The 14,278-nt window shown below is 37.7% G+C and overlaps 1 protein-coding gene across 2 annotated transcripts in view; it reads left to right on the top strand.

Moving 5' to 3' along the window:
- The first annotated feature begins 552 nt into the window (after window positions 1-552).
- The window catches only part of AAS (Pyridoxal phosphate (PLP)-dependent transferases superfamily protein), a 69,638-nt gene continuing 55,912 nt past the window's right edge, over window positions 553-14,278 (top strand). For both annotated transcript variants that reach the window (XM_088979280.1, XM_088979279.1), the window contains exons 1-7: window positions 553-698; window positions 790-910; window positions 1,189-1,261; window positions 1,436-1,666; window positions 5,289-5,452; window positions 7,765-7,905; window positions 12,595-12,654. In XM_088979280.1, coding sequence (XP_088835406.1) covers window positions 697-698; window positions 790-910; window positions 1,189-1,261; window positions 1,436-1,666; window positions 5,289-5,452; window positions 7,765-7,905; window positions 12,595-12,654 — 792 coding nt within the window. In that variant the 5' untranslated portion in view covers window positions 553-696. The remainder of the gene's footprint in view (window positions 699-789; window positions 911-1,188; window positions 1,262-1,435; window positions 1,667-5,288; window positions 5,453-7,764; window positions 7,906-12,594; window positions 12,655-14,278) is intronic.

Here is a 14,278-nt window from a genome sequence, read left to right as displayed (position 1 = left end):
TTATTACTATTTTTTATTTTTTTATAATTTACTCATATTTTTCAATATTATTTTTAATTTAATAAATTATTTTTTATGAAATAATGTAAATTAAACTCAAAATAACAAAATAGTCTATTTTAGAGGTAAAATAGTAAAATCAATGAATTCAGATGGTGAATGTTTGATCCAAGGTTTTTAAAACCGACTTGGACCAAGGTTTGATCCAATATTTTTAAAACCGGCCTAGAGAACGAACTGGTTAGGGGTCCGGTTCTCGGGTCGAATGGTCTGATCGTTTGCATCGAACGATCGGCCTGTTTTGACAAAAAAATTAAAAAAATAAAAAACGGTCAAAATTATTGAATGGTTTAATCACCCGGAGCAGCGATTTACTGACAAAATCAACGTTCTTCTGCAAATATCCGATTTTGAAAAAAAAACTAAACCGATCACCTGACCATTTCGTAATTTTTTGAAAATTATGGTTTGATCTAACACCAACAACCTTCGTTTAGGGCCTTTAAAAAAGTCTAAAAGCAATATATTACTTTTTTTCAACACCAATATCTTAAATTTCAGATTTATGAAGGCTAAGTGGGTGTTCTGTCACCTGTGTATGTGTATGTTGTGTATTTTGACCGCACCCTCCTTCGGTCTTCAGAGTTCAGAATCCAGTCTCATCCTTACATCTTTTCCAATCCAGAAGAGAAGAAAATGTTGTGTTTCTCTTAACAACTCTACTTTTATCATTAAGATGAGAACAATGTTCGTTTATCTATATCATCCTTTTTCTTTCTGGATTTTCAGGGAGGGTGGGATGAAACCAATGGACGCTGAGCAGCTCAGAGAGAATGCTCATAAGATGGTAGATTTCATTGCTGATTACTACAAAAGCATAGAAAGTTTTCCTGTTCTCAGTCAAGTCGAGGTGCTCAAATATATCTTCTTTTGTTCCATATTAGCTTTTCCTTTCCCCCTATTACGCACTTGCTGGTTTACCACTAATTTAGATATTATTAAGCAGACGAAGTTTGCACGGACCAATCAATACTGGAGATAAAATGATATGTTGCTTGCTTGTTTTTAGAACTTAGAAGATTTTACTCAATGAAAATGGTTTTGAGTTTTTTCTTTTATATTTTAATTATTCAGGTTCATTTTTTTTACCTTTTATGTAATGCGATTGATTATGGGTTTTCTTTGCAGCCTGGGTATCTGCGTAAAATTATACCCGATTCTGCGCCTAACCAGCCTGAATCACTCCAAAATGTTCTTGATGGTGAAGTTGATCAACTGGGTTCTCATTTATTTAAAATTAATTTCTCTCTCTCTCTCTCTCTCTCTCTCTCTCTCTCTCTCTTTCACTCTCTCCCTTCCTTCCTCCTCTTTTAATTGGTTTTGACATTAAACTTTATTTTGTCTTAATGAAAACCACATTTTTCTTTGCAAGCAGATATTCAAGCAAAGATAATACCAGGGGTAACCCATTGGCAAAGTCCGAATTTTTTTGGATATTTTCCTTCTAATAGCAGTATTGCTGGGTTCTTGGGAGAAATGCTCAGTGGTGGTCTTAATATTGTGGGTTTCAGTTGGGTGACTTCTCCTGCTGCGACCGAACTTGAAACCATTGTTCTGGATTGGCTTGCTAAACTGCTGAAGCTACCAGAAGATTTCCTTTCATCTGGTAAGTGTGAAAATGATTATATTTACATAAATTAGATGATTAACCGATGCCAACATACTTTCTTTTGTGAATTCAAAAAATCACTTAGTGGGATTTTAGCTGTCACTTATAAAGTAGTAGTTTAGACTTGTTTATCCCAAGTACCAGAAAGATACAAGTAGTTTTCCATTTTCAATGATATATTTTATTTTTTAGTTTCTTTTGTTTTATTACCTTCTTTTTACCCTCCACCAAGGTGTTTTTGATCCATAACCATATCAAGAACTTTGTTGATAATGAAAACTGAGAGGGAAATCACCTATCCCAGAACAAATATCTAAAAAAAAGAGGAAACATAACAGCTGAAAGGATTTCGATATTTTGCTACTCTATGGGGAATGCACTGGAATACATGTCCATGCTCCAACTAGACTATCTGCTGGAGAGTTTTTTTTTGGATCTCATATCCATCTGAACAAGATGCTTGCTTTAGATGCCAGAGTTCAATCTTTGATACCTAATATGAATGCGAAAGTATACTAACATACAAAGAGGTGGAAAAGCTTAAATCTTTACTTCCACTGTGACCACCTCTAAAACCACGACTGACACCTCTAAATGTACCTCTCCTCCTAACACCCCTTCCACCACCATCTTTGGTTGCCACTAAGGTAGATTTCTCTGATGTAATAGAATGATCATTGTGGAATTGGCATATCCTATGGATACAAGAAAACATCTCTGAAAGGGAAGGAAGATCACTACTTCCCAAAATCTGAGCTCTCATAGGTTCAAACTTCGATCTCAGTCCTGACAGGAATCTTGCAACATCTAAATGTTTCCTCTGAACATGTTATACCTTCATATCAGGGGAGAGAGGTTGGTAAACATTCAGCTCATTCCGTAAATTTTTCATAGTAGCATAATACTCCTCTACACTCTTATCACCCTGTTGGAGAGAAAATAATCTTGATACAGCTGATAGATCCTTGTCACATTGTCCTATCCTGAGTATAATTTTCGGGAATGCTCCCAAATTTCCTTGGCAGTATCCAAAAACATGAGATTAACACTAATGTTGTTTTCCATACTATTCCATAAGACAGTCATAACTTGAGCATTTTCCTGCACCCATTCACTGTATCCCTCAGACCCACTCTTGGGTTAATCTTTCTTAACATATTTCAACTTCCCTCTAGCAATCAAAGAAACTTCCATAGATTTAGCCCATGGTACATAATTAGTGCCATTGAGCTTAATGGTGGTTAGCTGGGTATTCATAAAGTCCGATTGCACTATTACAGAGGGCTTGGAGCTATTACTGGAGGCGGCCATAGGAAAAGTAAAACACCAAACAGCAAGGATTAACAACACTACAGCAACTTTAAGCCCAAATACGGGTACAAGAGTACCTTGATACAGTAGTTTGCAGCCCTAGAATCCAACAAACAAAGGCTTGTACACCTTATAGAGTATCCAAAGACTCCACACACCATAAGAAGTGAGTTCCCACACCACAACACACCAAACTAAACACCACACACTGTCACAAAACCACTAACTCAATACACATACCTGTACTTACATCTAGGGCTGTGGCAAAGAACTTAAGACACCATCACAAACACCTTAAATTGACCAACTCAAAGCACTAAAGCCTCTTTTCCTAAGGGATGACCAGTCCTTTCAAGTCCCTTTAGCAACTTGTATTGGAAAGAAGGAACTCTCAACTCCTAGGGTGCAAAACATAGGTTTGAACAGTAACCAGTGAATGATTCAATGTGGGATCAGAGGGGCTTGCATTTCTCATCTCTAGTATGCTGATGACACTCTCATCTTCCTGGATGCTTCAGTGGAGCAAGTGTTAAATCTAATAGCCATTTTGGCTAACTTTGAATTGCTCATAGGGTTGAAAGTTAATTTGTCTAAGAGCATGATAGTTGGGGTGGGGGGAGGTAGGAAGGGAGGATTTGGATCAATTTGCTGCGGTGTTTCAATGCCAAACTGGGTAGCTACCTTTCCTTTGTTTGGGCTTGCCGGTGGGGTCTAAAGCCTATGCAACTGGGATTTGGAGATCAGTAATTGAGAGGGTGGAGAGCTGGAAGGAAAAAATACCTGCCTTTGTGGGGCTGAATCACATTGATCAGGAGTGTACTGTCAAGCTTACCGACATATTATCTTTCTCTGTTGAAAGTTCCAGCAAGGGTGGTTGAAAGATGAAACTACAATGGGATTTTCTGTGGGAAGGGGTAGGGGGTGTCAAGAAATTTCATTTGGTAAGATGGAGAAAGGTTTTAGGCCAAGTGGAAAGGGTGGTTTGGGGATTAGAAGGGTTAGGATTTTCAATAAGGCTATGTTGGGTAAGTGGTGGAGGTTTGGGCTGGAGAGGGAGAAGGAATCACTTTGGAGGAGGGTTATAGTGGGAAAGTATGGGTTGGTGAGGTTTGGGTGGGAATTGAGAGAGGTCTCAAACTCTTATGGAGTGAGTGTTTGGAAGGGCATAATGAGTTCAACAATGATTACAAAGCCTTGGTAAGTTTCAAGGTAGGAGATGGGTCTAGGATAAGATTTTGGGAAGCCAAGTGGTGTGAAGCAGGGAAACTGTGTGAGATGTGTCAGACCATATAGGCTCTCTGATCATCAAGTCAATGTGGATGAATGCATTTGAACTGAGGGGTGAGCAGGTTGTTTGGTGCACCAAATTTAGAAGACCTTTACTGGACTATGAGATTGAGGATTGCAGTAAGCTATTGGAAAAGCTACAACAGTCTTTGGTTTCAACTCCTAAAAGGGATGGTCTGTGGTGGAAAGAATCCAGAAATGGAATTTTCACTGTGAATTCAAGTCTTTTTATATGGCATTGGTGAGGAATCATCTGGTCTCAAATTGAGTGGAAAAGGTTGGGGGAATCTTGTGCCTCCCGGAGTGGAAGCTTTTGCTTGGTTGGTTGCACTGGGTAGCATTTTAACTACAGATCATTTAAAAAGCAGAGGGTTCAGCTTGGCTAGTTACTGTATTCTATGCTGCTCAGATGAAGAGACAGTACTACACCTGTTCTATACTTACAAGTTTGCAAAATTTATAGGGAATTTCTGTTTTCTATTGTTTGGGGTCAGAGTTTATCAGCCAAGATCTACAATAGGAGTTTCTCAGCTTGGCCAAGAATCAGTGGTAGTAGAAAAGCAAAAGTAATTTGGAGTTTGGATCATATGGAATGAAAGGAACAGAAGAATCTTTGAAGATATATCTAGAAATGCTGAAACCCTTGTGGCTATTGTGGGGAAACTAGTGGTGGACTGGGCCTGGGTGCTCCCAGAGTTTGCTCATATCAGAAAATCAGATCCAGGGAATTTTTTTTGAATGTTCTTGAATTTCAGTTATAATGTTTCTCAGTTTTCAGCTTGTATCCCTAAATCTGTTTTGGTTGCAAGGTTTCATATGTCACTTCTTGATCTGTAATTTTTCTTTTTAATTAATGAAATTTCTTTTTACTCTTCAAAAAAATAAAAACACATTATGATGAATTTTTCGTTACTAAGGTAGTTGCTATTTATTTTAATATTTACCAGAAGTATGATTTGTTCTCTTCATTAGCAATGCAATTCTATATAAGTGGTTGTCCTGCTTGGAACCAATTTTTCAGGGCAAGGTGGTGGTGTGATTCAGGGTACGGCAAGTGAAGCAGTTCTAGTTGTATTGTTGGCTGCACGGGACAAGGCTTTGAGGATGTTTGGAAGAAACTCCATTGGAAAACTTGTGGTGTATGCATCTGAGCAAACACATTCTGCTTTACGGAAAGCTTGCCAGGTATATGAACTTATGAACTAATATCTTATTATTTCTTTAAGAGACAATAAATAGACATACTAATAAGTCATAAACTTTTGGTGGTTCTGCAACAGGAGGTTATGAAGAAATATATACCATATATGTCCTAAAACTAATATCAGACTTTACTTTCTCGGTTGTTTTCCAGATCATCAGTACCTACTTTGTTCCTCATGTTGTTTATCAGTATTAGCATGTTCTTTTTGTATTCAGCAGGCATTTTATCATTTGGTTATAGTTTCTTTCTTTTAGTCCTCTTTTTATTATCAAGTGCAAGATGAATCATTTGTAATCACTAGGGTATATCGTGTTATCCATTTGTAATCAACCCAGCGCATGGCCCTTTCCATTAGGATTTATACTAAATTACAAAAAATACAATATTGCCCTCCATTAATAGGAAACATTATTACACAATCATCATATTCCAAGCCTTTTTTAATCAATAAGTGCAACTTTTTATTCCAGCAACAAGATCTTATTTCGTTTGCTTTGCTCACTCATAGAAGCTCCGAGAACCCTTCTATCTGCTAATGTTGTTGCTCACTCATAGAAGCTCTGAGAACCCTTCTATCTGCTAATGTTGTTCATTCATTCATCTTAATAAAAGATATTTTTAAAAGATAATTAAAGTTATAAAAGATCATTTTTTTGTAGGGATTAAGAATTTAAGACACTAACATGGACTTGTTTGGCTTGCCTCAAGGGGCTTGGTACAAAGGCATCTCCTAGAATTAGGAATGAGAGATGTTAAAATCATGTTAGTTATTTGAAATAATGCAATTGGGAAAGATATACAGGAATTGAAAGTTTGGCATGCTTGAATATGTTTTGTATGTTATTTTTGCATTTTCACTTTAAATGTTTTATATGTTATGTTTATGTATTTTGTTTTGAGCTAATAGGCTTTTTAAAACATTTAGTTTAAAAATTAAAGCTTGGCTTTTTAGTTAATACTATTTTTAATATTTTTTAATTTATTTTAACTTTTTTACATTTTTTTTTGCAATTTTCAAATTTTTAAATTTTGCGCCTTGCTTCAAAAAGTTCTTTGCCTCACCTCTTACTTTGTGCCTTGGGTACAAAATGCCCTTTGCGCTTTTTTTGTTCCTCACAATTTTAAAACACTAGTATCAGATTGGACTGGATAATACTTTGATTTAATCTCAAAAAGAAACTTTACAACACTAAAATCCTTCCTCTGTTTCTCCGTAACTGTAATATCTGAAGTAATGGGTTGATAAATATTAAGTTCTTCACATAGACCCATCATTCAAGTATAGTCTTTGAGAGAACCATCTCCCTGCTGTAGAGAAAAAAACGATTGAAAATTCTGATAAATATGGGTAATATTGTTGCCATCCGAGTATAATCTCTTCACCTTTTCCTGCATCTGCTTGGAAGTATCAAGAAAAAATCAGTGTACTACTTATTTTAGGATCCATTGAGTTCCACAACCATGTTTTCATTTTAGCCTCTTCTTCTACCCATTCGGAGTAGGTAGAACTCCTGACTTCAGGTTTCTTATCAGTCAAATATTTCAGCTTCCCTTTTGCAGTGAGAAAACCCTAAACAAGAAACAAGGGAAAAGAATGAGAGAAAGAGCTTACGACCAACCATGTTGCAGTATACTCTACAGATTCCTCCATTCTCTTTAATGTGCTAGTTATAATGAACTCACAGCAGGGGAAGGTGGGTATGACTCTTCATTTCTGAAGCCTAGGAAATGCAGATACCAGAATCCTAGATAAAATGATGGCTGATCTGGATGATGAAATCTTGGATGTCCTAAATTCTGAAAATTTGAAAGGGGGTGATGGCTGATCTGGATGATTCATACTCACACTCCTATTGGAACGGAAGGCACTTCTGTTGCTTTATGTTTTGGCCCTGCCACATGTTATGCTTTTTATTGTCTCTTTTTCCTTGTGTCTTCTTTATTTTTTTATGATGGTTAATGAAATTGTATTTATCTGCCAAAGCATTTATACCATGTAAAAACCAATACAACTAATTTTCTCAAAGTTAGATTAGTGGAAGACTTAGTATATAGGCTTTTAATACATAATTCCGAATTAGAATTGCAAACAAGAATCAAGTTCTAGAAGTGTTTTCTGTCATATAGATGCACTGAGCATGTAGTATCTTAGTATCATAGATCAAAATAGCATCCATGGGATTTTCTTTTCCTTACTGATTAAAATATATTGTTTGAATTGTGGCATGAAAGGATGCTGACAGATTCTTCAAATACTGTTACTATTGATAGTTGTTTTATGTACGAGTGTCAGATTGGTGGTATTCACCCAGAGAACTGTAGACTGCTGAAAACTGACTCTTCTACAAATTATGCTCTTTCTCCTGAAGTGTTAACTGAAGCTATCTCTCAGGATACTGCATCTGGTCTAGTTTCCTTTTTTCTTTGTGCTACAGTAAGAAAAAAGAGTTGATTTTAGTTTATTTTTAATTATTTGTCTTTGTTCTTTTCATGATTTCCCATTCAATTAGTGTCTTTTAGAGTTCACACTCAGAATTTATTTCTTCTATTTTCTCATATAAATAAAATATGATGCTTATATTGCTTGCAAGTTTGGTGATTTTTATTGTCCTATCCAGTTTATCATGAACTGATGTGGGATGGGAAGGAGAAAGGTCCTATTAAGGTCTAACTGTCTAAGTGGTGAGTAAAGAAAGAATATGGATCTGATATAGGGGAAAGAAAGGAGAAATAAAAGGGTTTTAGATCTGAAATGTAGAATAAAATAGAAAAGAGAGAAGAAAAGGTTGCACCTTTAAAAGAAAAACATAGAAAAAAGGAAGTGATACTTGGAGCAACCTCAGATAATCACAATTCACTATAACATAATTTTTATTCATCAAATCAACTCTAAAATCGGAGTTACATGGACTATCTATAAACTCAACATAGGGGTTTACTGCACCCGGGATGCGTCATCAAACACCCAGGGCACCAGTTTAATAATTTATTTTTTTTTCAATCCTCAAAACTAAATAAAGAACGTAGTTTAGTGGCAAGGAAGGGGTTGAATCCTTAGGGAAGCAAGGTTAAAAATTATTATTTTGTTCCAAACAAATAAGAAAAAGAAAACAGATTTTGGATTTGCAGAAAATAAGAAAATATAATTTATTAAAGCTGAAATTAAATATTCAGAATTGAAAAAGACAAAAAATAAACTTCAGGAATTAAATAAAACTGAAATTAACAAGAAAATAAATAAAAATATGATGAAATTCGGATCCAGTGGCGGTAGCTTTCTAGGAAGACAAATTGCAAGCCGTTCCTCCTCCGCTCAGCCCTCGAACCCCTCGAGACACCTTATCCTTGAATTGGGCGAATTCAGATCTGCAAAAGAGAAAGAAAAATAGAAATTAAATCAAACAAAAATTGAAAATTGCAGAAATTAAATTGCTAGAAAAACTGAATAACAAAAAAGAAAGAAAACAAAACAAAATAAAAATGGTGGATCAACTCCAGTGGTGGCAGTTGCAGGTTGGACGAACTGCTTGCAGGAACCCCTCCTGACAAGAACTGGGCGTCCTCCTTCCTGTAACCCTTGAACCCCTCAAGAAGCCTTGGCCTTGTGAACTGGGCTCATCAACCCCTTCTCAAGGGCCCCTAGGGTCCTTTTTATAGAGAAGGGTGGACAAAACTGGGATTAGAGAGAAAGAGAGGGGCGGCTAGTGGGTTTATGCAGAAAATGGGCACCCCTAGGGTTTAGGAATGGAGGGTTAGGATTAAACTAGAGGGGTCCTACAGCTAGAGTGAACAGGAGAGGGCGCCTTTAAGTATGGAAGGTTGGGATTTAAGCTCCTAGGATTGGATGGTGGAGATTTGGGCGCCTAGGGCTGAAAGGTGGAGATTAAAAGGAGTGGGTGGCGCCCTGGGGTGAGTGGCTAAGGTAGAGAGTGAAGATGTAAGGGTATGAGAGGTTGCTAAGGCTTGGATGGTTGAGATTAGATGTTAGGGAGGAGTGGAAGGTGAAGATTTAGCAGTCAGGGGCAGATAGGGTTTGTTAGAGGTGAAAAGAATGAGTGGGGAGGCGCTCTAGGGTTTGCTAAGGAGAGGGGAGTATGCTAATACAGTAGGAGGGGCGCCTTTCTGGGTTTAGCAGATAGGAGGCGCCCTCCTGTGCTTAGTTTTTCACAGAAACACCCCCTCTCTCAGTTGAAATTCTCATAAGCTTCCCAAGATCTGCAGAAAACTCTGTAAATTTCCCAGTTTTTACCCAAAATTTGCACAGGGACCCTCAGAGGTCACAACATTGAATTCCAGTGCGCTAGCTAGTAGCAGCGAGTATAGCTATTTCTGTTAGACAGTGTATGCCCTTAGCTTCAATCAGAATGATGTACATTATGACATTTATTGTAAATAAATAAAGTATATATTTGATTCATGTTATTATGGTATATTTATGTGTAATACCCTTAAACTGGACACATATGAGACTCGTGTTAGTTTAGAATCTTCATAGCCGTTGGATACACCTGTGGAGATTTATCCTGCCAAGGCTGACACTGATGTGCTGCCAAGTTGGTTGGGGTGGCTTGTCTCAGCTGCCAGGGTGAGACTTGAGGTACATGCAGTGTGAATTTTCTTGAAACCCTGAACCGGACCAGAATTTCAATATTGCCCTGGACCTTGGAGATAGATGGGCAAAACTGGAATGTTACACCTGACCCCTAGACTCAATTATGATACTACACTACGTGTCGGATTGGGTTGTCTTTGATATGCCAATCAGTGAGATCCTTAGAGGGGGTCAAAACCTGGGTATGTTGGGACAATCCGAGAATTCATCTGAGTGGGTGATCATAGTGACAGGATCAACCCCTTTGTCGAACAAAGGTAATGCCCAGATCATGACTCCGATGGAGCAAAGATACCCAAAAACAGATAGGCTATGCTTAGCACTCGTCTTCACCACCAAAAAGTTACGTCAAACCATGATGGCCCACACAGTCCATCTGCGAACAAAGGAAGACCCGGTAAAATACCTTCTCAGTCAACCAACACTCTCAAGAAGGGCCGCACGATGGTTGCTCATGCTGTTAGAGTACGATATACAATGTGTATCACAAAAGTCATCCAAAGGCCAGGCATTGGAAGATCTGTTAGCGGAAAACCCGATAAGAACAAAAGGTCTGATGGAAACCAAAGCTGCCGGTAGCTGATTTCAATCGTTGAAATTTGTTTTTGCAAAATATATTTATACAAAGATATACATATATATCGCGGTTTCAAAATGTTTGCAAAAGGTTTTAATTCCCGGGATCCATGTGAGTAAAGAGTGCAACACTGTTCCTTGCAGCCGAGGGAGAGGTCCTCTCTTGTCGGGCAGATCTGTTATGGGCTGAGAGATTAAGTGTAAGACCATTGAGGGTAATACCTGATGGGCTAATCTTGTGTTTGCCCACAATCCTTGGGTTTTTATAAGGTGGCTTGGCCCAGAGACCACTTAGTGTAAGTGTTGGGCCCATTAAGAGCCAATGTGATGGGATCAGGGGTTCACTGTCTCTTACAGTGAATTCAGCCAAGCCTTGTAACAGAGGCTGGGCTGAACCCATGTGGCTGATGTGTAGATCAATGTTTGGGTCCCACGCCATACAAGGAAATCCAACTGGGAAGCAGTTTGGAAGGTTAGTGAGCACATGGACTTAATGGGCCTAAAGCCCAATTCGAACTGGTTTAATTTGATTAATTAAAGAGGGGCGATTCTGGGATTTAGATTGGCAGATAGGATAGGGAATTATCCCTATCCACTCAAAGAGTCCAAATCCAAATAATGATTTGGATTAGGAAACTCCTAATTAGATTAGGAGGGCTGATCTTAATCTGCAGATAAGATAAGGGTTTATCCTTATCTCTTAAAGAGAGTCCAGATCCAAATATAGATTTGGATTAGGAAACTCCTAATGAGATTAGGAGGAGCTCTCTTTAAGGCTATAAAAGGAGGAGGAGGGCGAACCTCCATTCACTCAATATGATCTCAGATACAAGAGAGAAAGAAAGCAACAGTAAGACTGCGCCATCTTCTGCTCTTGTCTTCTCCTCTTGCTGCCGCCATTGCCAGTTCGTTCTCCACCTGTAGGAGCGATCAAGAAAGGTTATTGATATCAGTTTTTGGTGAAAAATTGATATGAAGTCGTGCTCACATACCCTCCATCGAATTCTTGCTGAAGGATTCGGTTCTTGTGAAGAACCACCTGCTGATTCTGCTCCATCCTGCACTGTGTCATCTTCAGTGGGAGCAGTCTTTGGCCTCTCCTTGGGCGTGAACACCTTCATTGAGAGTTATTATTTCTCCGTATCATGTATCTCCCTCTCCTACCTTTTGGTTTCAGATCTGGTTCAGTTCTTGGTTCAAGATTGATCCTTGAAAAATGCAGTTTTTCTAAAATAGGGAATATGATTCTCACATGGGAGAGAGAAATTTTTGAAATTTTGCCTTACCTTCCTGCAGGGTTCGGCTATCCGTATGATGGATCTCTCATTGCTTCAATTTCCTCATAATTCTTCCTCTCTAGGCCATAGGCAATCGAGTTGGTCAATCATTGTATAATCTGATGGAGTATTTCAACCTGGATCTCAAAGACCATGCCTTTAGAAATGAAGAACTATAATGAAAATGTTTTAAAACTTTAGAAAACTAATGGATAAAGTAATTTTAAATGAAAGAGACTATAAACACAGTTGAGGATATTTCCCTCCCAATGTTATTTTAGCTTTGTACTTTTTTAATTTTTTTATTAATAGAATTCTTGTTATCAAGAAAGAGAAAAAGAAAAAAGAAAATGGGCAGTGTCCCTTCAAGTGTAGCTGGTTTTTGGTCTTTTTTGGTGTTTATTTGTTGTATCATTGGCTGTGATCCTTAGACTGTACAGAACTTTGTCGTAAGATGTTTTTTTCTGGCCACTGGTGGCCATTTTGCCCTTTTCATCTGGAGTTAGCTTTATGTCTTGAATAGATTTTCTTGTTGATGATGAAAGGAAATGAAAATGTAGGTGGTTGTACTATTTAGTGATAAAACTAATTTACATTCTATCATTTAGGGAATTGGGAACTATGATTGATGGATGAAATTTTGCATGGTCATTTTCAGGTTGGTACTACCTCTTCGACAGCAGTGGACCCATTGCTTGCATTGGGAAAGATTGCTAAAGTGAGTTGCATAACAGATATATAAGAAAATATCCAGGTGGTACAAAATATGAGTGTTGACACTACTAGTTGGGTTGTTTAAAGAAAGGCCTTCACTGGAATCTTCTTTTGATTGGTAACCAGAATCTTTATTGATATATGAAAAAGGATATTTTGTAATGCAATGTGTGTCAAGCACCCCTTTTAAAGTACTATGAAGAACATTTTATAGTGCAATGTTATTGATCCTTACAATGACAAGTATAGACACACAACTTAGAGGATTTACTGTTATTGCAACTTGACTTGATATTGTTGAGGATTTACTATTATTTGCTTATTTTATTTAATTAGCATGTTGGGCCTAAGGCCCATTAGTTGAGTGCCTTTTTTAAGTTTCTGATCTAAGTTGACAGTAGCCGCCCTATTAAGGGCATATTGGACATTGTATACCTTTTTTTTCTTAAGCATAAATGCTAATGAGAGAGGCGTTATCTTCTTCTCTTACAAACCATTTTCTTCCTTCTCCTTTCTTTCTTGTTGTTTATTTTTCTGTTTTCTACTTGGTATTGGAGCATCTTTTAGACCTTGTTTTGGAGTTTTTTGTGCAGCCCTACATCAGGTAACTACATGGAGAGGCAAAAGGGCTGATCGATTGATCAAGGAAGGGCCAGTTCTTGGATTTTTTTGATGAGATTTAGTCATCAGGAGGGTGATCTGTGATTTGACATCAAAATCAGTAAGAACTGGATTTGGAGAACTCCCAGTCAGAGTTGATGCTTTGTTTTTGACCAGTTGGGTGCTCAGGGTTTTCTTGGTTTCTTGAGGCTTCATATAGGGGGAAATTCTGTTTTTGGCCTGTTTTAGAGCTTTTGGTGAGATCAACAACCTCATCTCCTGTTTCTACCTATTCTCGGGAAAGAAGAATTCTCTCTGGGTAAGTGTTATTTGTTCCCAGAAGTAGTTTTTGACTATCTAAGTGGGATCAATCTGATCCAAGGGGTATTTCCTTACTTTTTATTGTTATTTGGAGTTGTTTCAGACAATATGGAGGACAGTGATGTTGAATAGGTATAACCAGTGACCTAGGTTTGGGTGTGGGAGGTCCAGTTATCCTTTGGGAACTAGAATTATTAGTACAATTAAATTAGATGGTACAAACTATCTAGAATGGGCACACTCAGCCAAGATGGCCAATGGTGACATGGGAAACTAGGATATGTTATTGGAGAGGAGAAGAAACCTGATACAAACTTCTCTTGGTGGGTGCAAAAGAATTACATGATGATGACTTGGTTGTGTAATTCTATGTTACCTCATATTAGTAATTAAGACTTATTCCTAGAATCAAAATGTGGCCAAAGGTTATTAATTAAGAAATTAGATAATTAATACAAGGCAAGGAGATAAACCTCTGGTAGTGTATTTCTCTACTCTGAAAACCCTTTAGTAGGAGAGAGATCACTTGGAGACTATTATTTGGGAAAGCAGTAAGGATGTAGCTAAATATCAGGAATTGGTAGATAAGAATAGAGTTGCATTTTTGGTTGGGCTTAATCCTGAATTTGACATTGCAAGATAGCATATTCATTCCAAGTACAACTCTTTTTCAGGGATATGCCTTTGTGCCTGGAGAGGAAAGCAGA

The sequence above is a fragment of the Nelumbo lutea genome, chromosome 3, assembly GCF_056320005.1.
Source record: "Nelumbo lutea isolate HS-2025 chromosome 3, American lotus-T2T, whole genome shotgun sequence".
Lineage (NCBI taxonomy): Eukaryota > Viridiplantae > Streptophyta > Magnoliopsida > Proteales > Nelumbonaceae > Nelumbo > Nelumbo lutea.
This window is presented reverse-complemented; position numbering and strand designations above follow the sequence as displayed.